The 25,392-nt window shown below is 43.4% G+C and overlaps 2 protein-coding genes and 1 long non-coding RNA gene across 9 annotated transcripts in view; 2 read left to right on the forward strand and 1 right to left on the reverse strand.

Annotated features, from left to right (window-relative positions):
• The first annotated feature begins 5,051 nt into the window (after positions 1-5,051).
• On the forward strand, positions 5,052-8,020 carry LOC145422595 (uncharacterized). The gene is made up of 2 exons (XR_013903909.1): positions 5,052-5,234; positions 7,072-8,020. It is a non-coding gene; the product is annotated as an uncharacterized LOC145422595 (long non-coding RNA).
• Positions 8,021-9,320: 1,300 nt separating this feature from the next.
• Positions 9,321-11,767, forward strand: id2a (inhibitor of DNA binding 2a). Its single transcript, XM_026152696.2, has 3 exons — positions 9,321-9,808; positions 10,138-10,198; positions 11,061-11,767. Exons 1-2 carry the CDS (start codon positions 9,455-9,457, stop codon positions 10,192-10,194), a joined length of 411 nt encoding a protein of 136 aa, XP_026008481.1. The 5' UTR covers positions 9,321-9,454; the 3' UTR covers positions 10,195-10,198; positions 11,061-11,767.
• A 1,374-nt stretch (positions 11,768-13,141) lies between these two features.
• kidins220a (kinase D-interacting substrate 220a) overlaps positions 13,142-25,392 on the reverse strand; it is a 46,185-nt gene continuing 33,934 nt past the window's right edge. For 4 of the 7 annotated variants that reach the window (XM_026151220.2, XM_080294136.1, XM_080294134.1 and 1 more), the window contains exons 24-32: positions 24,560-24,738; positions 22,327-22,538; positions 21,477-21,590; positions 18,831-18,863; positions 17,526-17,642; positions 17,222-17,320; positions 16,050-16,268; positions 14,926-15,147; positions 13,142-14,567 (exon numbers count right to left, since the gene is read on the reverse strand). In XM_026151220.2, the coding sequence (XP_026007005.1) occupies positions 13,677-14,567; positions 14,926-15,147; positions 16,050-16,268; positions 17,222-17,320; positions 17,526-17,642; positions 18,831-18,863; positions 21,477-21,590; positions 22,327-22,538; positions 24,560-24,738 (2,086 nt within the window). In that variant the 3' untranslated portion in view covers positions 13,142-13,676. The remainder of the gene's footprint in view (positions 14,568-14,925; positions 15,148-16,049; positions 16,269-17,221; positions 17,321-17,525; positions 17,643-18,830; positions 18,864-21,476; positions 21,591-22,326; positions 22,539-24,559; positions 24,739-25,392) is intronic. The other 3 variants (XM_026151223.2, XM_026151222.2, XM_026151224.2) reach the window with 3 other exon arrangements.

A 25,392-nucleotide genomic window follows, 5' to 3' on the forward strand; every position in this document is an offset into this window, starting at 1 on the left:
AAATCTTAAATCAAAGCGTCAGATACCAATATGAGTGGAGAACACAAGCATGAGTCATGTGAATCCAAGATGTGTCCAAAAGCATTCACCACATATTTTCCCATGTGTTGTCTACAGCATTGTTCACACTGTTTTATCAAAGTATGTGAACAATTATGAGCCAACGGTACCACAATAGAACTGCCTCAAACATATACATACTGTGACAAAGTGGATGAGCGGTTGAAATACTCTCCACTTGTCCCAGAACTTTTTGCACATTATTCTCTCTATATATTTATTCGCTATGATTTGTTATTGTCAAAGTAACATTGCAGCACTTACTATCCCGGGTTTGTTTGTGTAAGCATTATGTTACTAGCAAACCAAACATTCGGCAAATTAAAGCAAATACTCAGTTACATGTTGCTTTATATTTTTATTATGTTGCAGAATTCGTGCATACTCACGTTGTTTTTTGTTTTCAGTCTTCATGTAGGTCAGGTGTGAGGAAAGGCCCGCCCAGCATTTCCTGATTTTTAAAGTACTGTCATGTCTGACATCAGCAGGTTAAACCAAGAGGAGGGGTTTCTTTTACCATAGGAATGCTTCCTTTTGTTTTTTTCGGGATACAGCGGGACTTGTTGAATATTTTTTCTTATAGAGAGCAATTTAGTTGCATAAATGTGTTAATCAGACAAGTGGTGAGCTTTATGTAATTCTCAGTCATTTGTGTTTAGTTTTAGATTCCTCAGCTCAAGCTAGTGATACTGGCTAGACTAACTGAAGGGAAATTGATAGCCCTATATATAGTCAGTCTCTGCTGATTCAGAGGAAGGAGAGAAGAGTTGTGTTACTAAAGCTGTGTGGGTTTGGTGGGGGGGGGGGGTTGTTAAGTTTTGCATATGATGGCGGTAACTGTGAATAAATTGCCTATCTCTGGGAACCCAAAATGTCTGCTGAGTCTGCTTACCTGCCACCTTCATTGACGCTCGAGTCAGATTATCTCACACATACATTCTTAAATCTTTTAATAAATTATGCTAAACATCCACTTGTCATGGCCTATTCATTTCTCCTTAAAGGTCATGACTGGCTAAAACTGATACTTTGGCTTTGCCAGCATAAAAAGGATTTGTTTGACACCACTAATTGGATTGATCAATGCTCAGAACAACGGGAAGGTTCAAAGACTACCTTCATCTTCACCTTAACGCAACAGCTAGATGGTTGAGACTTGGCTGTACCAACAGGTCAATGATCCCAAACACATCAAGACTGGTTTTGAAAATGATAAAGCAGGCTAACATTAAGCTGACCTCCCAAAGCTCCAACCTCAGATCTGTGCATTACGCTTAAAAGCTGCGTCTGTGGCAGGAATCCAGCTAATTTAAATGAACTCTACCAATTCTGCCAAGAAGAGTGATCAAATATCCAGCCAGAATTATGCCATAAGCTTGATGATGGCTACAAAAAGCATCTGATTGAAGTGCAACTTGTTAAAGGACATTTGACAAAATATTAGTGTGGGTGTGTGTATATATTTGAGCCTGTATGTATACTGTATGACCCTGTGTGTAGTAGAGAAGATCCAGAATGAATCCAAACTTGCGCACCTAATTCTTGTTTTTAAAGTCATTAAAGATGGATGCTATAGAATAATTCCACCCTAGAAAAGGCTGAAAGAAATCATTAAAATCCTAAAAATTACCATAACATTCATGCCCATGATGAACTTCTAACCACAACTGTATTACAGATAGAGCCATCATGACATCATCTACTGGTTTGTAACTTTTGGGTTTATTACCTGCAGTTTAGCATCATTACTACTGGCATTTCTTACCCTCAAAACAAGCCATTTATCATTTAACAGAGAATTTTGTTAGTGTCCTAGACGAGTCTGTAAGTGGGAGTCGAATAACTCACTTTTGGAGCCAGAGTCAAGTGGCCATTCGAGGTACTGCACTTTTTGGAATTGGTACATTTTGTCTGCCCTCCAGGTTGCAAATTAGGAGATTAGGGATTTTTGAAGAAGGTGTTAACCACTACACGATGGAGCCACTACATTCCATATGATGTAATTCTCCGTAGCAGCTTTAAAACGAACAACTTTTAAGACAACAAAATGCAAACAGCAATTAACATCACTTTAATGGCATGAGAAGGTGGCATGGGGTGAGAGGTGGGGTACACAGGTCCATTGCAAATATGAACACATAGTCTACAACATCCTTTCAAAATGTATTTATGGTGATGTACCGGTGGTCAGTGAATGTATAGGAGCATGTAATGTATCAAACAGGGCTGACCTGTTTTTACAGAAATAAGTGTGTTTCCTACATTAACTCTCTCTTCCTTCTCTGCTGTATAAATAGATAAAGATTGAGTAAGAGCAAGATGACTGTGGTTAGAAGGAAGTGGGCTTTGCTGCAACTAAGAGATACAGCTGAAGGAAACAGAGTTCTGCAAAAGACAGAAGTCAGTCCGAAATGTTTTCTTCTTGTGTTCCTGTCGGAGTGTGTCGCAGCAGTCAAGCATAAGGTCGTGTACCTTAAAGATATAAATCAATTTTTTGGTTGCTTGGCCCAGTGTATTGAACACAAACGTGACTCCAGCTATGACGTGTTTCTTTTAACTAAAAAAAGAAACATTTTTGTAGAGTTTATGTGCATGTGGTGGTCTGAGAATAAACCAAGAAAATTAAGGTTCTAAATATGCTCTTCATGGTTAAATATTGTGGTAAAGTAACCTACATGTCCCAGACAAATCTAGCATCCTCTCCAGCTAAAGATCCTTGTAGGTCTTTTACAGTGGTACAGCTGATTGTCTTTTTTATTGAAAGGATTAAAAATGAACAATTTTAGAACAATTTTGTACCAACATGACCCTACATGGTTCAGTAAAGATCTTTCAGCTTTAATCGTGGTAAGATTTTTTTACATTTTGTGTTATTGTATTATTTTTAGTTTAGTTTAGTTGTTGGGTTTTTTTTTCGTTAATTATGTGCTTCCTGGCCCAAAATGTTAACAGCTGCAGCTCAGATGCCAAATCCATTTCTTAATGGTTTGCTCCAGTTTTGTTTTGCTTCTAGACTTATTTCAACAAACCCCTTTAAACTTTAACTGGCTTTTCTCTTGCATGCTCATGCACATTGCTTCAGCATGTTTCCAAAGATTCAAAGACTTGCTTTTGCAATCCATAAAGAAAAAACAACTTGAACTCTTGAACTCTTAAGGTCTGCTGAGGAAAAATGATATGATACAGCTCTCTGTATGCTATTAGAAATGGTCCCTGTGAAGAGATTGCTCTAGTTCCTGGAATGTCTTGCAAAACGGCAGTAATAACTTTACTGAAATTTGGTGTCGTGGATGAAAATAGGGGACCGCTTATGCAAGGCTAAAGCTTATTTAACCAAAATGGCTTTTTTGACACATATCATCTTCGAGACGAGCACGCACAACCGCATTACCACAGAATCCAAGAAGTCTGAGGGCTAGGTGGTATCAGAACCTAGTTTCACGTCTCATATACATTCTCAATTCCCCTTGGAATAGAGGAACCTGACAAACTGAACCCTGGGATTGAAACAGCCCCAAACTTCATCAGTTTAAAAATGACGAACACAATGATATTACACTGTTCCTGCACCTGTCACATCCTAACAGTAACTGACTAGTGGTCATTAACGCCACACGTTAACGTTGACTTAAAAAAACATTTTTGTCACATGCGTGTAGCTGTGACAGATAAGCAATCCCAACTCCTAATTTCCACTCACACACCAGCTCACCTCTCTTCTCCCAGCTGCATTAAGAAAAAAAATCTCATTTCCACAATCATCTTTTAACAATATTCTACTAGAACCCACACTGTCATACTCCCTGTGTGAAAGTGGAGATATGCAGATATCTGATTACGGGGGTGCAGACTGCTAGCTGCAGTGACAGCTGTACCGCAGTGATAGGTGGGCGACACAGCAATGTTAGCGTGTGATTGTATGCCAACGGGCAATATTGCCTAAAAGTTAAACTGCAGCCAACTTTTTCACACTGCCAACTGGTTGGTGGTTGTTTCTCTGTCCAAAGAAGCCGAGCGGTTCAGCAGAAAATAAGTGGAGTTCTAACTTTACACAACTAGTTGCTTGAACGGTTTAAACTATAGAGTAGGGGGTAGCATAATGCACATCATATTGCTGCAGCTCAACTGTCCATCTCCATCCTCCACTTTTTCTCCTGCAGCCAGCTGTGCGTTGGGGAGAAGCAGAAGAGGAAGGCCGGCCTCCAGGGAGGCTTGGAGTGGCCACTCCACCACCAGCCTGGAAGGCACTTGGACAGCCACGGCCTTTGTCTCCCAGACCAATCTGGCCAAGATCTCTCCCAGTGCTTGCATGTGATGCGGCCACAGCCTCTCACGTTACAGTAAAGCCAGGCATGGCCGTTGCTCAGAGAGCAGAGAGAGTCCCATCTGGACCACAGGACAGACTAAAAGACGGGCAGGAGGTGGACTGGAAGACAAGGAAAGCAACAGGATGGAGGATTTTAGTCAGCTGCCAGTTAAATCAATGCAACAGTCTCTCTGATCTTAAAAAAAAAATCAAACATATCAGTATTTCACATAATCAAGTCACAAATGTGGGCTGAGAACTTAGGGTGTCTCACATAACCTTTTAGTTATTCTACTGCACCGAGATAAAACAATGAGTCCAATGAATTTGAAAGAAAATGATTCAACAGCTCTTTTGATAATGAGTAAATCTGTGTCGGCTCTTGAGCAAAAATACCAACAAAAAATCCCAATGGTGGTTTTTGTAAGCTGCTGTTGTCTTATTGATTGACGGGTTTACTGAAACGCTAATGTGCAGATTACTTGACGATGAGCCTGATCGTAGTCTGCAGTTCAGCTGCGATAAATGTAAAAGAAAGCCTTTACCGTGCTAGAGGTGACTCGGGGGCTGATCACGCTTCACCCCACCGCATCACATCAGTGTTTGGGGGTGTGGGCCTATTTTAGCAAACCCCGCCCTGCAGAATAGACGCTGCTTAAAGAGTCACTGCACCACTGTTTGATGTGTACACTCCTCCACGCGACAGGCGCGTGGCAGCCCTACGAAGAAGAGTGTCGAAGGGGAGACCGCTCGGTACTGAGGGACGGTGGAGAGCAAAGTGTTACTTACGGTGTACTCGGCTGATGTCACGTCGGAGGACTCGGAATTGCAGGAGGAATTCAGTGTTAGGAAAGAAAGAGAGCGCGCGGTTTGTACGATCAAACCCACATTTGAGAAATTACGAGTTTAAATAACCGTTGAAAAAAAAAAAGCTTTTTAATCATCGGTGTTTTCTCCTCTCCACTTTTAACCCTCTCCATCACACGGCTGGGGTCGATAACATCAGCCGTAGAGGGATATTATAACATTTTCTCCTATTTTTCTTGTTTTACTGTATTGTAATTGGTATTATTATTATTACTAGTATTATTATTAGTAGTATTTCTGCTGTTATTATGAGAACTGAAGACCAGTCGCCGTTCGGGTTAACTTTTAGGCGCACGGGGAGGACACTTTGATAGCCTCCACTGTGATTCACCGCATGCAGCAGGGTCGACCAAAAAGTTCATTTCTTTGCGTTTCCCGTAATTAAAGTATTGGCACCAGGAGACGATCGGCACATCGTTTAGAGCCAGCTTCATCTTTTTACCTTGAGAGTTAGGTAGGGAGAGGGGAGGAGGATCAACAAGTTCACCGGAGCACAGTCGGGCTGTAGAGCGCCCGACTCCGCTTTGGGTGCTGAACATTACTTTCTGATCCTTCCCTTGATATTTGAAAGAGAGTTGGTTAATGGGGATTTCTTAATTTATTTATTTTTTCATTATTATTATTTTTTATTTTTTACTATTCTGTTCGCTCAGATTGGATAATCTCTCTGAGTTACAACACTGTGTTACTTTAGAAAAAATTGGGAAACGTTTTGCAGTACTGCTGGAGTCCCAGAGGCATGTTTCTAAAAGTCTGACTGTGCGCTCACAAACTTTTGTGCAGGTTCTTTCCCTGCTTTTCGCAAGGTGATGCATGAACTCTGACACTGTGGTACAGAACAAGACATACAGCCACATATGGAAATAAGTATGAGCTTCATAGTAGAAAAGAGACAGATTACTTTAAAGTAAAAGAAAAAAGACTGGTTAGGTTTTGCAATTAAAAATAAATCAATCCAAACATAGTTGAACATAGGCCTGCAGTTGGTTTCTTCCCACACACCCACACCTAATCACAGAAAACAGAAAGAAGATGCTGACCGTTTGTTACCATTAACAATATAAAGTTTGGTGCAAATGAAAAGACAAAAAGAATTAATTTCATAATGACACTCAGAAATAAAACAAAGAAATTAAAATCTCCAATCATGCACTGAAACAGTCACAGCATGCATGAAGTCTTAGGAAAGTAAGAAGCATATTCATACTCCATAAAATATGCAAGTGTTCTTATTTAGCGGCATCCGTGGATCATTATGAGTGATTCATCTGTTATAAGATGAAGATTAATCAAGCTATTTTATATTCACTTGGGTTTTAATCTATCTTTGGCTTTAATGTTCCTGTGGAAAATCTTAATCCTTAAACTAGTGACTATAGATGTCAGATAAATATAGCCTAATGGAGTAAAAGTATGTCCACAGTATTTCCCTGCGGGTTGGGATGTAGCAGAAGTAGCATCAAATAAATACGGACCTGTAAGCTTATCCTCCATTAGCGAGTAAATGTAGGCTACTTAGTCACACTAGAGGCATCATAGGAGCGGACACGGCACTCGAAGAATCTCCAATTGAACTTTGTTTTAAAGACAGATATTATAGATCTATATAACTATATAGATAGACAGATATAGTTTTTAAAATCAGATTTGATTGGTGATTCATGCATTTGGCTACAGAAATTTAAAAATGGGCTATTTTAGATAATGCTTTAAAATAACCGCCCAAATAAGGGTCCAGATGTGTTTCAGCATGGCTGCGGGGTTACAAGACTTTCTTCTACATACTACAGAGGCTTTGGTCACATTCCTTTAGTGGTATTTTCTTCTTCTTCTTTAAGATTTGTAATGAGATAATCCGCTGGTCCCTCGAAGCACCACCACCAAAGCAGACTCCTCCGGAGACTCAAACCCGTCCCCGGTGTTAACGCTTCCCTGGTTCGGGCCCCGGCTCGATCAGCTGAGAAACACCTCTGACTGACATCCCCGAAACCCCGTCTCTATGGAAACCGCCTCGGCGGCGCCGGGAGGGCTGGCTCGAGGGCTGCTGTGAATGGGGTGACGTCACGGCGCCGGCGCCAGAGAGTCTGCTCCAAAGACGGAGAGAGAGGGAGAGAGAGAGGAGAGAAAGGAGAAACAGGGAAGAGTGAAGGCAGGGTGAGGCTGCGGCTGCTGCTGCTGCCGGTGATTCGCTCGGCTTTGTACCGACGTGCTCTTGCGCCAATTCATCACCTGTCTGTCAGGCATCAGTCAGAGGCGCAGAGCGAAATGTACACAGCTGTGGGAGCGAAAGGATGAAGGGGAGAAATGGAAAAATCCTATTGCACCAGATGTGGACGCAGACTGCAGGAGTTCCAGATTATATTAGAAATGAATAAAAAAAAATCAGGCTCGTCAGACAGCTGAAGGAGAAGCTGTCCGTGAACTGAACCACGCGCAAAACAATGGCACAGATGGTGTTTCATCGGTTTTTCTGAAATCCCGGAAACATTTCTTTGATGTATATATTTATATATATATTTATATATTTTTTATGAGAATTTCAGGACTCAAACCCTTTGCATAGCTTCTACTATTATAGACTAGAGCGTCTTTCTTTGCCATGGGTGAACAGCCTTTTTGGGCTTTTTCATCAGGATCCACCCCTGAAATGCTTCTCTTGTGGTCCATTAAGCTGTAGAAAGCGGATTCTTTTGACTTGTGGGGTTTTCTTTGATTAATCCTGTCAACCAAATTGCCTTGCCAAATTACTAGGCCTATATTTCAATAAACTGAAAATACGAACGCTGACCGCTTCGTCGTCTTTTTAAAAGTACACTGAAACGCGTCATCTGGAGCAAATTTGATCCACAGTGCCAAAATCGCGCACATCACATTCAGCTGCCCCTGGGGGCAATTACTTAGTGCAGTATTAAGCAGCCCCCATCACCTCCAGCCGAAGAATGAAGCGTGTAATTCCTGCTAACAAATGACTCATTCAGAAAACATTAAAGTGTCAATTGTAGTTAATCGCCTCTTCACGTGTGTGGATGTAAAAGCTACATTTGCACTCTGCTGTGCCGAAGTGCACTGGGTCTTTATTAAAGACACATCTCCAACGTGAAAGTGGTCTAAACACGATGCTCTGGATTACTACAGTTTAATACAACTGTGGGGAAAAGTCGCTGGAGTAAATCGACTGATGATTTTCCCTCTGATTGCAACTGTCGCGCATCATGTCTAACGCACACACGCACTTTATTGTGATATATTTTACAGACTCTTGGCGTCAGTGAATACAGTGAATACATTTTAATCAGGTATTGGGTGCGTTAGTTAGTTAAACTGTATATTTCTGCCACCAAAACAAAACAAACATCCATAATCTTTCGTGCACATGGGTACGTTTCCTAGTGCGTATAAACAAACAAAACAATTAAAGGAAAGAAAGAAAAAACTTTGACTGGTCTGAACATTTCTTTCTGTTGGTAGCTGTTTCAGTTCTCCACTTTAAGGTTATTGTTCTCCTTCATGCAGGAACCTGCCTTCACGCCGGTCCGGGCTGGTGTGAATTAAGAGTCATCAGGCGCGCCGGACACGGTCACTATCATCACTGCTCCACAACTTCAAATCCACAGCTGAATGCGCTGATGCAAGAAGGAAAAATAAGTGCTGGCTGATGAGGACTTTGATGGTGTTCCGTAAATAGGATTAGCAGATAAACTCTTGAAAAGATCTCCTTTATTTATTTTTATGTTGAATTTAAATACACCTTTCTAAACCCACTGAAGCTCGACGCCGATCGCAAATCTATGGGGTCAAATTTAAAACGTGCAGGCAAAGGTGCTCGCGCCTTGCCGTTGTCAACTGACATCCATGAGAATCATTAATTTTCTTGATCAGAAACAGGTAAGGGCTTAATTTTCCAAATTGCCCACCGGAGCTGCTGAAGCGCCCTCTGGGTTCCGCCTCCAACATGCGTTGCCACTGGTAACCTGGTGGAAAGGGGGGTGGGGTTTGAATGAGAAGCGCCAATAGAGGGTATAAAGGAAGTTGAGTGACATGTTAGCAGCTCCCAATCAGCGCGTTTGGCCCGCCCGTGCCGCATGCCCAGCCTACTGGCTATATAAACCACACTGACAGCTAGGTAATCCAGTCTGATCGCAGATCGTCTGGCAAATCACAGGACTTAATAGAAGCAAGACATCCGACACAAGCAAACCCTCTCGCTCAACACTTACAAAAATGAAAGCAATAAGCCCCGTGCGATCCTTCCGGAAAAACAGCGTGAATTTATCAGAGCACTCCTTGGGAATCTCTCGGAGCAAGACCCCGGTGGATGACCCGCTCAGCCTGCTGTACAACATGAACGACTGCTACTCCAAGCTGAAGGAGCTGGTGCCCAGCATCCCCCAGAACAAGAACGTCAGCAAGATGGAAATCCTGCAGCATGTCATCGACTACATCCTGGACCTGCAGATTGCGCTGGACTCCAGTGTCGCACTAACCAGCCTGCATCACCCTTCCCGGCCGGGGCAGACTCCGTCCAGGACTCCTTTGACCACCCTCAACACAGATATCAGCATCTTGTCATTACAGGTAATTACACTGTAGCTGAGCGCGTATCCTAATTGAAAAGCGACAGTCCAGAGTGTTGTGAGAGAAAGATTTGGTGGATTTTTTTTCTCTTTTTTTCATGTGCGCGCATAAGCAGTGCGCCTTTGTAGCCTATGCGTAACTCGCACAAAATGGCTTGTTGGAAAGGAGGAGGGGGGGGAAATGGCATGTTATATATTTTTTTCCTCCTTTTGTTCAGAATCAGATGAGGAAGAGATTTGACCTACATAACACTATTGCAAACGCCAGACACATCATTCGGATACTGCTTAAAGAATTAACATTTGGTCGGTTTGTTTGTTTGTTTTCAGTCCCCGGAGTTGCCATCAGAGCTGATGACAGATGACAGCCGGACTCTGCATCGTTAAAGCGGTAAGTAGGCTGTCCTCATGTCTGCTGCTGCATTCTGTCCAGGGCTTTTAGGCTCCGCTACAGCCTGTCTCCCAGTCTGCTGGAGCAGAATGGGCTTGAATTACCATTTACCCATCCATTTGTTCCACCGCGAATGTCGTCTCACGTTGCTGTAATGGTCCCACTAATGTTTTTGTAAAAGAATGCGATGCAACACTGGGGCGTCTGTTATGGCAAGCACGACTTGGGTACATTTTTATTATTATTATTACTATTATTATTATTATTAGTTACAAGGCTCATCCGAAACAAAATTAAAGATCACATCACTGGCTTCTGCGAGACTTTAGTGTCACAGATTGATCGAACTATTTCGTGTCTCATCTGCTGTGTGGAAAGACGTAGCAGACTGATATTTCGCGCTGGAGTTTAGTGGCAAGATATTCGCTCCAGGCTGCTTGGTTTACTGTATATAAGTAGCAATCGTCAGGGTTGTATTATACCCTCTTGTGTCTATAATGAAGAGCATCTGCAACAGGAAAATAATGGCTGTTTGGATTACTGCTACTACGATGTCTGCACATAATTGGTACAAGAAGTGGGTAGGCGCCAGCTGAGCGGCAATTACGCTGATTCTTCCCCAGATTGTAGGCTGAAGTTGTGCGAGAAGTGTGTGTGTGTGTCTGCCTGTGTGTGCGTGCGCCCTCTCCTTTCCCCCTCTCTCTCTTTCTGTGTGTGTACATCTGGAGCGCAGGGTTTGCTTAGTATTGGGAGTGTTTGGTTAAATGTTAAAAACTGCGGCTTCCTCCCTGGCGCCAGTCTGTCCGGATCTCTGCCCTGTTTGCATTTTCTAAACACGCCTCTCTTTCTCAATCTTTTGCAGGTGTTTGGTCAAGACGTAAAAACACACACAGGACCTGGGGAGCAGGACTTCTCTCCCCCCCACCCCCTTCTCTCTCTCTCCCTTCCCTCACCTCCAACCTCTGTCCTCCAGGCCTGGATTTTTTTTTCTCCTCTTCTGACGCTGAAATCAAGAGACTTTTGCTTATTATGGGACAATCTTTATGTGATGTGTTTTCTGTTTGGACACTTCATTATTATTTAACTTAAGACTTTTTTATTATTATTATTTGTGGGTCCTTTCTGGAAATGGAAGGCGCGTTATATTCCCGACAGCGGGAGGAAAAACGAGATTGTCACAAGGATTATCCTCCACCCCACCACCACCACCGACTTAACCCCATCCCTCTTCCTCCCTCTTCACCCCCCCTCCTGTCCTTCTCCTCCTTGTTGAAGTCTTCGCTTTTTTTGCGGAGGTGGGAACGTAAATAGACAGCTTGGTTAGTTACTGTAAAAAGTTTAGTCTTGTCAGAATTGTTGGCACATGAAGGACTGGACGTTGTTTAAAAAAAAAAAAAAGTTAAAATGAAAAGAATGAAACCTTGTGAACTCTCATCGGGAGTTTATCTTGTATAGTTGCAGGAATTTCAAACTTCTGCAAAAGTGTAATGTTGTACTTAATTATGCTGAAACTTTTTATAAAAGTAATGTAAATTGTACCTTTTTATACAAAATAAATCAAAAACGCCATTTGGATATGTGTCATTTGGGGGAAGAACCACTTCGGGTTGGGGGTAAATGTGGTGGGCTTTTGTTTGTTTGTTCAGGAGATATTAAACCAGTGCGTAAAATGATCTAGTCAGATACAGAACAAGCTGAGGTTATCTGTGTTGGCTTTAGGTTGGATGTAAAGAAAACATCTGAGATGCATGAAAAACTAATCGTACAGAGTGTCCTTATCAGACCTGCAGTATGTGACCTATAATAGTCTTAAAACACAGCGTCAACACTTCTCCAAGGCAAACACGACCTGGAGGCACGGTTGCGTAAAAGCTTACTGAGGACGCACTGACTGCACTCTTACTTTCTCACATGCCGCTGAAAGTAAAAGGGATTAACTGGTTTAGGTTGTGAGAGCCAGAAGCCGAGGATCTATTGTTTGGTTTTTTTTTTAAATGGTAGACAATTGTGGGAAAGAGGTGAAACTATAGGTCTGTGATGGGTTGGATTCCGTAAGTCGAGCTATTAACTTGCCTTTCCCCTTTTTGCAAAACAGAAGTACGAGTCAGATCAAAACGTCCTAGAAGCATCTGTATTCAGACCAGATTTTGACTAATCAAACCCCACCGGTGTCCGCAGTTTGGACTTTATCAGCTTGATTCCTGTGAAATTAAACTATAAACCAAGTCAAACGATGACGGGAGTTCAAAATCAAAAAGCCACCCGTGGTCATTTGGCAGTCCACTGTTCTTTAAAGCAGGCATCAAAAGCGGACTGAGGTAGAAAGGGGGGGCAGGGGGCGGCTAATGCGTGCTGTTGGGTGACGTGATGGACCCCGCAGTGAGACCTGACAGTCACGTGTTGCAGGATCTCAAATGTTTCCATACCACTGACCCGCCAAGTAATCTGTGGCCTCCCATTAGGTGATTATTTTATTTATTTATTTATTTTAATAACCCCAAGGGATACTTAAAAATCTCCAAGTGTGGAAACAGTCACTCTTATACAAACCAGGAAAAATCTATTTATAAATAAAGCATGTCTTAAAGTTAAGACTCATTTACAGTTAAATGTAGAAGTACCAGAAATAAAAACGGCTCCTTAAAGGACACTTTAAGAGTTACTGTGTTGAAGTTCAGAGTCCTCAAACCTGACAGGCGGTGTCTGTACAACCAGGCAGTAGCACGTTTGTATGAAGAGTGCGCCATCTATCGGTCAATACGAATCCTACCACTGAAGACATTTGCTTTTCCTCACCACATCATTAGGTAAAATATGAAAGCTATTAAAAATGTGACTTAATGTGCGTATTCTGGCCTATTTACCAGCGAATTCCAATAATGTACTGCACAAGCAGCTGAGTTAAGTCGAAGAAAACAAAAAAGAAAACCCCCGTCAGACTGATTTCAAGAGTCCACATACTGAGGATGTTTATTGATTCACAAAACACACTTACATGTGACGCTTTGCAGTCTAGTTCATGCATTTCTATCACACAGAAAACAGCACAAGTGTCTACACTTTGTTCTACCTGAAATATTCTAGCAACCTCACAACATGCTTTGAAGGCCGAATGCCTCAGAAACACTAGACTTGTTTTCTCTTCACAGTCATGGCTACTGTTCTATAAGCAACACTTTATTTTGTTTTATTTTTTACTGTAACATTACCGTCACTACACACAGAAAATCCAAACTAACGACAAAAACACACGGGACAAACAAACAGACCTTACAAACATTTTTTGGTATTTAACCATCAACTATCAGATTTATCCTTTTCAAAAATCAAGGTGGTTGCTTTATTAAACCTTACAACTCTTCTTTGACTTTGTCCTTAACAACACAACACTCATCTACGCTAGTTCATCGCAACACAATACAAACATCAAGAACCACACTCCGCATGACCCTTCTTAGTGTAACAAACACGTGGCTTCTTAGAGGACGCTCTCCCTCTCGTCGCCAAGGCTGATGGTTCGCAGGTTCTGGTTGTGGTGGATGGTGGCTGCCGTGGTGTTGGCAGTGCTGCTGCCGGGGATGATGATGACATCTGGGGAGATGATGTTGGAGCAGGCGGACTCTGTGCCTGTGATGGTAGCCTGCTGCTGATGGCTGTTGTTGGTGTTAGTGTTGGTGTCGCTGGGGCTGCTTGTGTTGTTATTAAGGGTGGTGTTGCTGGCGCTGTGGTTGAGGTTGCTGACCCCGCTGGATGGCCACCCCTCATCTGGGCTGCTGGCCATAAGGCTGGCCTCAGATGGAGCTTCGGAGCAGATGGACATGCGGGCCACTGTGGCATCCTGCAGGCCGCTCAGGCTGCTGGGTAGGGGGCCTCTCTTCTTCACCAAGCCCTCCAGCTCCAGTTCAATCAGACTGGGCTTCAGTGCATCTCTCTGTCTGCCAGTCTCTCCTTCAGCCTCTTCCAGGGATGGGTCTGAGGAGCTTTCACTGGAGCGCATCCCCGAATCGGACGAGTCCTTCTTATCGATGAGGATTTCGGTGAGGAAGCCAGGCTTGGCAAGCAGCCCAGTTGGCTTGGAGCTGTGGGAAGACAGAGCACCAAATTTTGCCTCTTTATGGAGGAGAGGTGTGGTGTTGTCAGAGTCTTCTGGGCCCGAGTCTTCATCATTGGGCAGCTTGTGGTAATATGACCCAGCTCCTTTCTTCTTGGAGCCTGGAGTCCTGGAGGACGAGCTGTGATCCAGCTTTTCATCCTCTTCGCTGATGGGGTCTAATCCATCGGTCCCTGAGGCAAAGTCTGTGGCATCAGAATTCTTGGAGCTTCTCTTGGTGAAAGACTTGCGGCTGTCTTGATCAGATCCTTCCTTGGCCTGAGAAGAGGGAAGAAGTTTCAATGAGGAGAACATAAAAATATACTGAATCCTCTGCTGCTGACCTCTGAGAGACCACTGACAAAAGGATTCCTATCTCTGCCTCTGGTGCCAAGACAAACAAAGAATATAAGCCAATAATGATGAAATGCAAGAAGCAGTGGTCTCCATTTTCTCAGCTGTGACTTCGAGTTCCGCCATTTCTCAGTACAGCAAAATACAACATTTCAAAATCACAAGTTAACTACACGGTACTTTCCTCCAGTCATGACAGTAGAGACTTATTTGAATGAGCTATTTCTGCCATCAGCGATGTGGTGACAAAAACACGACAGTGTACTTGTGACTGTCCACCCACCCCTTTGTCCTCTGAGCTGGCAGCCTGAAGGAATTGTCCAGGGTGGGGCTGAACAGGCCTCTCTCCCCCACTGCCGGACATCTCCAGCTGGGCCATCTGAGCGATGTACTCCCTGTAGGCATCATGATACTCAGCCTGCTGCTTGTCTGTCAGCTTGCAGATGTCATTAGAGGATTCCTGGGAATTCAGGCTAGACATGCTTGAAGTGCGGTGATTTGCCACCTGAAAAAATGAGGAAAAAGTTTGGTTGGGGTGCAACATTCATCCGAGTCTGTCATGTGCTGAGTACAGAGTGCCTCATGGTTCTGGGCTATTGACTTAAGAGTGCATAAAACAAGAGTGCAACAGCATTTACTCTGTGTGCAATCAGACATATACAGCAGCATTCTAAACTGCATGAATATGTACATGAGCTTTTGTAGCTCAGATTGATTTTATTTGTAGAGTTTATTTTTTGCACATCTTATATTTCGACTGTATTTCTTACATACTGTTTGGCATCTGTCGTGTACAGCAAAGGAAGAGTTTCACTGTACAGGGAAACATGTTTCTTTAATGTGCATATGACTAGAAAACTTTGAAACTTGAAACTGAAACTGATCATTAGATCTGAAATATTCTAAATCTGAGAATTGAATGTTTCCAGCAAAGACCGCGTGTGGAGTGGGAACTGGAGGTCATCTGAAACAGCAGCAGTGTCACTCGACGTGTGACCGTTTGCATGTGTCTCAGATGTTTGCACACTGGAAATACAAAAAGGTGAAAATACCAAATAGGGGGCCCTTTGACACCTTTTGGTTTGCAGTAGTGTCTAAGTATTTTTAATTCTGCAAATTTCAAGACCATCGTCAGCTTCCTCCGCTGTGCTCTTCTTTTTTTTTGGGTTAAACCACATTTATGTGAAACTGCTGAGGCCATCAACACACTGGCTTGGTGCAGCGACCATTCAACAGTTTGGGGTCCGACTATTTCCAAGTGTAACATGATAACAGTTACGCTTAAAAGTAGCAACTTCAATACGGTTGCACATCTGCATGTGTTAAAATAATGTGCCCACACACACACTGGTTGATCACGCCGCAGTTGTGATATTTCTATAACAAGCTCGTGACAGGAAGACTAACCGGCCAGTGTGAGTTGTTGCTGCGTCTCACAGGCTCCTCCAGACCCACGCCGCTGAGTTCCTCAAAGCTGAGGTTGAGGCTGAAGGCGGCTGTTTCGCGCTGGGCTCCCCCTGAGCGTCTGCTGGGCTCCCCGAGGTGCACGCTGCTGCCCTGCTCGCTAGCAGCTCGGGACTCATCCTGAAGTGCTGCCTGGCTTTCAGCATGCCGCTGTTCTATGACCTTAAACAATACAGGACAATATATGTGATCAACAAGTCACTTAGCGTGTTGGTTTTTGGTGTGTTTAAATGTAACAAGTACATCAGACTGCAGCAACAACAACAACAAAAGCTTGTGAGAACAGAATTGGGAGCTGTTCCTTAAGTAGATCTACTCAGCTGTCCCCTCCTCCCTGACAATACCCTCCCTTCATCCAGATATCAGTCAGCAATCTTGAACCAGATGGCTGTGCTAGCTGCATCCTGGCAACACAACACTGGTTTTTACATGGAGCTGCAAGGCCACTGCACTCTCCAGCTGCTTCTACCCAAGCCCTGCATAGGATCTCCGGTAAAACACGACCAATCTGGGGCTCTTGCCTTGGCATTAAGAGCACAGACTGACATTTGATGAAGTGGAGCCGGCTACATGTGTTAGTGATTTGAGCCGACTAGACCTCTGGCTGGCTGACTAGCGCCTTTCTCGTAATACGGATTATAAAATCTCCATCCCAATATCTCAGCACAACACGAGATGTCTTATTATGTGATATTGTCTGGATTCTGGCACAAACCACAACTGAAACAAATATCACCAGCGGGGCCCTGGTATGGTTGAGTATACGTCAGAGTCGCAGAGGGGCAGTTGATATTGTTTGTGGCGGACTAATGCTTTCCCTGTCAGCCTACATATGACCACTTCTGTTCACAAGAGTTTAACGGGTAATTAATAAAAAAACAACTTTATTTATCCAGGAAAGGAAACTCGTGAGATTTAGAGCCTATTTTTTCAACAGTATCACAGGCCCAGAAAGGCAAGATTGACCAAGCATCTTTTCTGGAGCATGAGAAACCAGAGCTTCAAGAGAAAACTCGCACAAGAATGGTGAGAACATGCACACAATATTTAGCAAGATGTTGAGTTGCACAATATTATTGCATTAAAGGCACCTAAATGAAGCAATCTAGTCTCACCATTCCTCTGAAGAGCTGCCAGTCACCAAAGTTCATCTCCATCTCTTTCTTCAGCTCATCTAGGTTGCAATGCGTGAGCACCCGACCATTTATATTGGCCTGCAACGGATAAAAAAAAGGACTGGTTTGCTCACAGATTCAATGCAATTGCCTAGAAAAGCCCACAGAGTAGCGAGAACTTCATGAAGAAAAACACTGCATTCATATGTTGCAATAAATGTGACCATCGAAAGAATGCCACACAAAGATGACGACAAGAAAAAATGAGGTGTTCACATAAACTTCTTTTAGTTTAAACGCGTACCTTCTTAATGGTGGAGGTGTACTGAGGCAGCATGGTGGGGTCGATTCCTTCTAGCTGCCTGAGACGCTCGCACACTGCGTCTGTGTTCAAAGAGCTGAGCAAGATGGCGGGAGAGCCCTACATAATAAAACACATTAACATATAATTGGAACATATTAAGACAGCTTTCATGGAGTTAAAGTCACCAGAGCAAACACACGCACACATTCTGTTAGAGCAACTCATAACTCCTAACACACTGATTAGGGCAAACTGAGCAACAATTCCTGAGAAACAGACGTGCAGGGCTGTTAGCTGCGAGGCACACAGAGGTGCAAAACCACGATCTCACACTGTATTTCTTTCTATCAGTCACACAGTGTAAGTGTAAAAGTAAACATAAATGCCAACCTATCCAAATATGCTGTTATCTTCCCTTATTCTTTTTCTCTGTGTATATATAAGCGCATAATGTGTGTGCTCAACACTTAAGGGATGGAGTCTGTGAGTCTGTGAGCCGACCAACACCGAAGCGGCCTCTGCTGATGAGCAGCTACGTAGCTCGATGTGACTAACACCAGTTGCCTGTTGATGCAACTGGCTGTCTGTGAAGGCCTCACAGACAGCCAAAATGCCACCCGCTGGCACGGAGACCAAACAAACCTCATCCACCCTCCTTCAACCAACCCCCCCTCCCGTCCCTTTTCTCACCCCTCTCCCTCTGGCTCTGCTCGTCTTTGAGACAAGCAAAGTTCTCCTTTCTTTCTTCCTTCCTTCTCCCTCTTCTCTCCCTCCCTTCCTTCCTTCCTTCCTTCCTTTCACATTCCTCCCTGCTCAGCCTCCTGCACTGACCTCCTATCACTCTCTTTTCCATCACTGTCTTTCTCTCACCCCTCCATCCTTCCCTCCTCCCGCTCCACTCGGCTATTAGCACTATTAAGACAAGGCTTCAGTCTAAGCCCCCTGGCTTTGTTTCTGGTTTCGAGGGAGAGAAGAGCAGAGCTTAGCCGAACTGTGAGTGGTTGTTAGACAAAAAACCTAAGCAGCTCTTACAACACAGTACACAATAATAGGTGCCAACTTTCAGTAATGGCTAGGATGAAGACTGGCACTAAGGGAGTTTAACTACTGATCATATCCACACTCTAGAATGAAACTATGTTAGTGACTCTAATAATTATACTAGTTAAGTTGTGTTTTGCATTGACTTTAAAGCAACAAGTCCGTGTTTCTACAGCATGCAACGTACACCGGTGCAAGTGTTAGGGATGAAGCAGAGATAGGTGGATGATGGAAATGGAAGTAGCATCGAAACCAAAGGTGTACCTGCTTGAATTTGTAAGGCAGCGGCTTTAAATGCTTGATCAGGAGACAAAAAAATAAGAAGCAGACGGACAAGAAGTCAGACAAAAATACACACAGACATTTATAACACTGTGAAACCAGGAGTGTACCTGTGAAAAAAGAAGGCGGGGAGGCAGAAATTTAGACAGACAAGCAGAGAGACTGTAAGGACACATGTTAAACTCATCACCACGACAACAGTGCAGACATTTATCTGTCAAACAGTAGGAGGGGAGACAGCTAGCCAGCCAGTGTTGTCGGCCTGGAAAAGAGGAAGCTATTGGAAGTAGAATTGTCAGAGAAAGAGATTTTGTTTTCGCTGGAGTCAGCTGGCTTTTACAGCCATAATCTTTGCAGACAGAGCGGACTGCGGAGGACATAGAGACAGAAAGAAAGATCCATCTAGAGAATGAGACGTTTCTCACTCTGCAAAGAAAAAGCAGAAGTTTCGATTCACTGAAGGCCTTGAATAAGGCTCCTTGATTCAGACACCAAACGTGTCTTCTAAGAGCGTGAGTGAAAGCATGAATGTCTGCGGGTGTGTCCGTGTGTGTATGTGTTTGTGTGAACCCTCCCAGTGTGTGTGTGATAAGACTGTAATTACAGCTGGGCTGAGCTCAGGGCTGGGCAGAAGGATGGGGAAGAGGAAACAGAGCTCTGTGAGGGAGGAAGCGTCTTGGTAAGGAGATAAGCTCTACCAGCGCTGGGCTCATTGTCAGTATATATGTGTGTGTCTGTCTGTACGTGTGTTGCCAGCCCCAACAGTTGCTCTGATGATAATCCCAGCAGCCAGAGGAATCCATACTCGCACTTACATCAGCTAGGCAATTACACTGGGATAGGGCTGCTTATATATCCCCACACTAGGAATTACACACAAATGTACACATACACATTTGCAGATTTGTAGAAATGCAGGGACACATGAGCACGACACAAAGAGATTAAGTACAAACCAAAAAAGGGAAGGAAAATGTGAAAATTTATACTAAGGAGGAAAGAGCACAAGGGAGATACGAGGAACAAAAATTGGTATTAAAATATAAGAGACTGATGAAGGTATAAAGGATTTTTTTTTAAAATTAAAGACACAAAATACAGACAGATAAGAGTTAGACGGAATGAACATTACTCAGTAATCTATATTTAAATCTTTCATACAGCTCCTCTAAATGCTTGCTGGCAGCAGCCTGATAAGTGCCTTTGTGAAGCAGAAATCTCCCGAGTAGCGTTATCATCAAATTGTTCTAATACTGGCTGATTTCTCTTCAAATGTGTGAATATCTGGATGCAGAGGCTCACTTCTTTTCAGTGCAACTCCAAGCATCCTTGATGTAAGTTCACAGGACCTCTACATCCATTTACAAGAAGAAGAAGAAAAAAAAAATCCAACCCGCTGTTGATTTTTGCACACTGCCCATCACTTATGATGGGCACAAAATGAGCAATGGGCAGTGTGTGTTTTTGGCTTTCGTTTTAAGACAGACCATTTTTGATCCCACACACTTTTCACCAAGACTTTGCAGTGTGAAATATCCATTTATAAGAGAAGTAGAGATTGCAGTGTGCCAGAATCAGAATTAACTTCATTCAGCGTGTTATAATTACATGTGTTATTGCTTGCACACTCCTTAGTGGGGGGTAATAATCACACCGGATGCAGCTTACTATGAGTATTTAAGCAGTCTGCAGCACGCAGCAGGCGTGACAGCTTATTTTAGTTCTCCTGGCGTTTGTAAACCACTGCAACAAAATAAGTAGCCTGCCGCACAACGAGGCATGCCTGTTATTCGTGCAGCATGTGAGGTTTAAGCATCAGGCCTGCAGGCAGATAATGAAGGACTACTTTTTTTGTTTTTTGCATTAGTGTTGAGTTTGTATGTGCGTATTACACGTCCGCTAATGTTAGTAAGGTTACCATTGTGGGGTCAATGGGGCTTGTGTGGAAGGCTTCGCTGGCATCCTCTGCAATAATGTCCTGATATGGAGTGCAGAATGGAGACAAGGATTGTACAGGGAGACGTGTTAACGAGGGTTGGGGTTATAAGCATGCAGCCTACTGGGAGGACCTTAAACTTCTTAATTTGCAAGGGTAAGGCTTTACAAACAGAGAAATACCCCCGCTAAGGTCAGGACCTGGACTGTGAATGAGAACAGTGATAGTGAAAACAGGGAGTTATAAAATCATTGAGAGGAAATGAAGAAATTTAAAACTAAAGCATATAGAATCACTAACAGGACAAATGAGGTGTGCGACAGAAAAGGAAGTATTAAAAAAGGAAAGGAGGTCATACTTTGCGGTTCACAATGGACTTCACAGCACATTAAACACTGAGTGCTAAAACTCCACGCTGTCCTGAGCCTGAAATTTTACAAGTTTAATTATTTAATCTATTAACTTAACTCTGTGTATGTCTAATCAAATAAGACTTTTCTAGCTGCCAGGAAGCACTGCTCAGATGTCATAAACTTATTAACAAAGTGAACCAGAAGAGTAAAAAGCGTTTAAACTTTCAATCGATCCAGTCAAACAACGTCAAACACACTATTAACACTTCTTTACGGTGTATGTGCTACGGTGAGATGAAAGCACGTGTGAAATGCATTTAGCCCAACTTCTTTACTTACAAGTCCACTGGTGTCTTGCGGTTGACCGGGTGGTTTAATGGAAGGACGCGAGGATGAGGGGACATGGTGGGAGAAATGCCGTGGCAGGTGATACACGTGATGGGGGAAATAAGGCTACGAGGGGAGAAAGAAGGATTGTGGAAAGGCAGGCAGGAAGACAAAATAAAACAAAAATCATAAAATCATATAAAGGAGCATGAGCATGTGTACATATAACAGGAAAGGATGCTGGGGGGGATATCATGGTCATGCGGCACTGTCCAAATCTGCAATGTAGGTCAACTGATAAGGAATAAAGGACTGGGCAGCTAAATCCAGTAACTCTTTGAAATCCATCTTTATTTCAATAGGTGCTTTCTGACCAGAGGAGCCAATCACAGTTCTTAAGAAAAACAATGAGTAAATATTAGTAGAGATTGAAGGACTCTGATATTGGCTGTGTGAGTCTGCACTCAGTGAAAATGACAATCACAACAACCAAAGTAGATCTGAATCAATATGATTTAATGGAGACTATCAATGGTCAAGGATCAGATTTGGAGGCTAACATCAGCAGCAAGCTGCTGAAAGAAGCTTCTGTCTAAAGGAAACAGCTATTTGTAACACTACCTAAAAGAACATCACACTGCTTTCAACTATGTCCTTGCTATATTTCCTTTCCGCCTACATTTTTCCTAATTCCTCATTGGTATGTTCTCACATGGGACCACCCCAGTGGGTAGTCCTTAGACCTGTTTGGCCTGAAAGCACCTATTGTGTGCCATTTTTGGGTTGTTAGCATTGTCATTTGGCCATATAGACACCTTTTAGAGTGAGTAGTAGGTACAGGATGTAAGTCATGTTTCCTCACCCGGTTGTAGAAAGGGTGCTGAGGGCCAGTCATTCCACTGAAGTAGGCACTGTGTGGCTGAGGAGGCAGGGATCCGGTGAAGGAGCCTGCTGGGGAGCAGGCGGCAGAGTGTTGGGTGTAAACTGACTGGGGACGGGCCGCTGCCTCTTGGAGGGGCAGTGTGGGATAGGTCACTCCTCCGATGTGCATCTGCTCCCTGGCCGCACGCACATCTAATAGACGGCAGAGGCAGGGAAGAAGTACAATGGAAAGAGTGAGAGAGAGAGGAAGGGTTTATCTGTGATGCTGATTATCATGTCTTGGCGATGACTATAAAGACCCTTCAGATCCACCCACACATCAATAATTTAGCTTTATTTCATAATCTCTGGAGAGTTTGGACAGTTGTGAATTCAGAGGAAAAAAACTACATATCAAACAGCTGACGTACATGCCGGCAAAATTCTTTGATTCTCAAAGCACTGCAGGGAATACAACAAGAACATTGTTCGTGAACATGTTCTCCTTATCCCAGTAAGAAGAGAGTCAAACAACTACAGACTGGAAAGAAAATTAGCGCAGATGTTACGATTACAGAGACCTTCAACTGTGAATTCCACTCTCACATTGATTCCTATTACTCTGTTTGCTCACAAACAGCAGGCGTGTTGATATTCTCTGTTTTCCAGATTATATGCCAGCCACGTGACGTTTTCTGGCACATGCAGCTCTTTGCTGTCCCCGTCAAATAAATTCGCCCATGTAAACAAACAAAGAGGACCATGTGAACTCATAGACATCATCCCGTAAGTGCTTTGCTACAACCGCTTTCACACGAACCATTCTGACTTTGAGAGAAGTCGTGGAGGAGGTAAGTAGGGAGCTTTGGTTAACGCTCCCAAATTAAAGTTAAATAAGCCTGAAGACAGAACAGAGTAGCTCTGTGCGGCTGGCAAGAAAGGAAGAACCAGAAACAGAAGCAGGCACCAGAATGTCTCCTGGTTATACAAGTGGCTGCTGAATGACACGCTGAGTGAGACCCAATCCAGCCTGTGAACACAATGGGGGCCTTATGATGTGAGTCAGGCTCATGGGCGGGTATCACTGACAGCACTGCCCACTGGTTGGCCACAGGACACTGGGCACCAAGTACCAACTGGTCAGGGAGGGGAGCGCAGGGAGTTCGATGACTGGGTAGGAGCGTTGGTCACCTTCCGTTTCGCCGTGGATAAGAGTGGAGGCACAAACGCCCACAGTTTTGAGCACGTACAAACACATGTTTCATGGATGCATACACTACACGCACCTTTTTAGGAACAGAGTACTGTACTTACAGATCGGGGCGTTTGGTTGTAGTACTTTGTCAGCTGCGCCCTCCGTGACTCAAAGTTGTTTCAGTGGAACAGACTTTCTGTGTGTGCGAGTGTGTGTTTTCTGTGGTCTCATAACGCTATGATGCAGCAGCTTCACACCAGGCGTCATCCACACTCCTGTACGGGCCGAATGGACGCTGACGCACGGTAGCGAAAGTACAACTCCGCTCTGGCTTACAGTTTAACAGTGATGCACTATTACGTCAGTGTAACTACAAAGTGTGAAATTTGGTGCTGCACTATGGCCAGATTGGAAACGGGGAGCGAAGGCATTGTCCTGATCGTACAGCGCTGGTCGACATTTGATTGTTTGGAAACAAGACCCACGCTGTGGGTTACTGAGAGCCCCTGCAGTGGGCGATTTCAGAGCAAACCCTGCTACAATGCTATGAGTAATGCCACTGCCAAATGAGCTGGCACTGCACCGGACACATTGCATAGAGGACAGTTTTCAGTGTCTCCATGCTATTGTTCACTATTCAGTTTGGGGGTTTTTGTCCCATCATAACAGCTAAATCATCCACGTGCCAACTGAGCTTGTCCGTTTGCTGAAGATGTCCATGAGATGTGGCTGAAAGCTTCAGAGGCAACAACAGAGTTCATCCCCTTCATGCTCCCTTTCCTTTCCCCAGATTGCAACAAAATAAAACAGATTTGGATGTGGTAGACTGCACTCCCCAGCACTATCATCAAAATACCAAATGAGGGAATATCTTTTGAAAGAATGCTAATCCCTGCAGGAGAGCACAGGAGACTGCCAAAGAGCACTGAAGTTGTTCTGACAGGATATTGCAACTCAAATATCTACTAACACTATGCTATTTATGGCAGGGTTTGTTTTTTTTTCTGCCATCTGTAAAATATACCATGTGTGTACAGACCTGCTATGATCTCCCGCAATTTGGGGTCCAAGTTAACAGTGCAGGGCAGAAACATCTCCACATCTCTGGCAGTAAGAACAGGCGTCCTGGAGGAGAGGAACACTTCAAAGCTGCGGATGTCTCCGTCGATCTCCAGCAGAGGCTCCACGTCCTTTGTGGTCGGGATGTTCTTGGAGATTCTTTAGAGGAATGAAGAATTTTTGAAGGAGTTATTGTAGTGAATATTTACCTTAATTGATACTTATTAAGACGAAAAATGCCAAGGACAACAAAAAACACATGGCACCACTGACTATTTGAGGGTGTTTAGAAATGTGATGTTTGCAACCACTGCTGGCATGACTTATCAGAATGTATGTATGACATTAGTTAACACCATTTTACTACATCTTGTATTGCACGTGAACACTAAATTAGAAATCAGAAAGGTAAATTACCCTTTGATCAAATACTTTAACAATACAAATAACAGAAATTTAAAAAGCACCAATTGGAAACAATATTACAATTTGACACCTTTTACTCCTCTTTATGAGTTAAGAACCAAAGAGAGCACAAGGATGACGACAAACTATTCTGTCTTACTGACAAATATGGCATAAATATGTAACTGCATGCTAAATTCTGACTTGTGGATTCATAGCAAAAAATAGAAATCATTAAATTCTGACAAAAAAAGGAAAGAGGAAACAACAAGCAGTTCTGTTAAGATTGAAAAGATATGACAACGGTCATCATCATCATGAGAGTAGAGAGATAACTGGATTTAGAAAAAGGCGAGATAGTGAAAGCGGGGATGTTCGAGTACAGATAGAGTGAGGGATGTTATCTTT

This window comes from Astatotilapia calliptera, chromosome 19 (genome assembly GCF_964374335.1).
Source record: "Astatotilapia calliptera chromosome 19, fAstCal68.1, whole genome shotgun sequence".
Taxonomy (NCBI): domain Eukaryota; kingdom Metazoa; phylum Chordata; class Actinopteri; order Cichliformes; family Cichlidae; genus Astatotilapia; species Astatotilapia calliptera.

What these genes read in the sequence shown, in the direction of transcription:
- id2a (XM_026152696.2), top strand. Translation starts at nt 9,455, where the DNA reads ATGAAAGCAATAAGCCCCGTGCGATCCTTCCGGAAAAACAGCGTGAAT. An exon ending in TCAGCATCTTGTCATTACAG is followed by an intron (nt 9,809 to 10,137) that starts GTAATTACACTG and finishes GTTTGTTTTCAG; the next exon opens with TCCCCGGAGTTGCCATCAGA.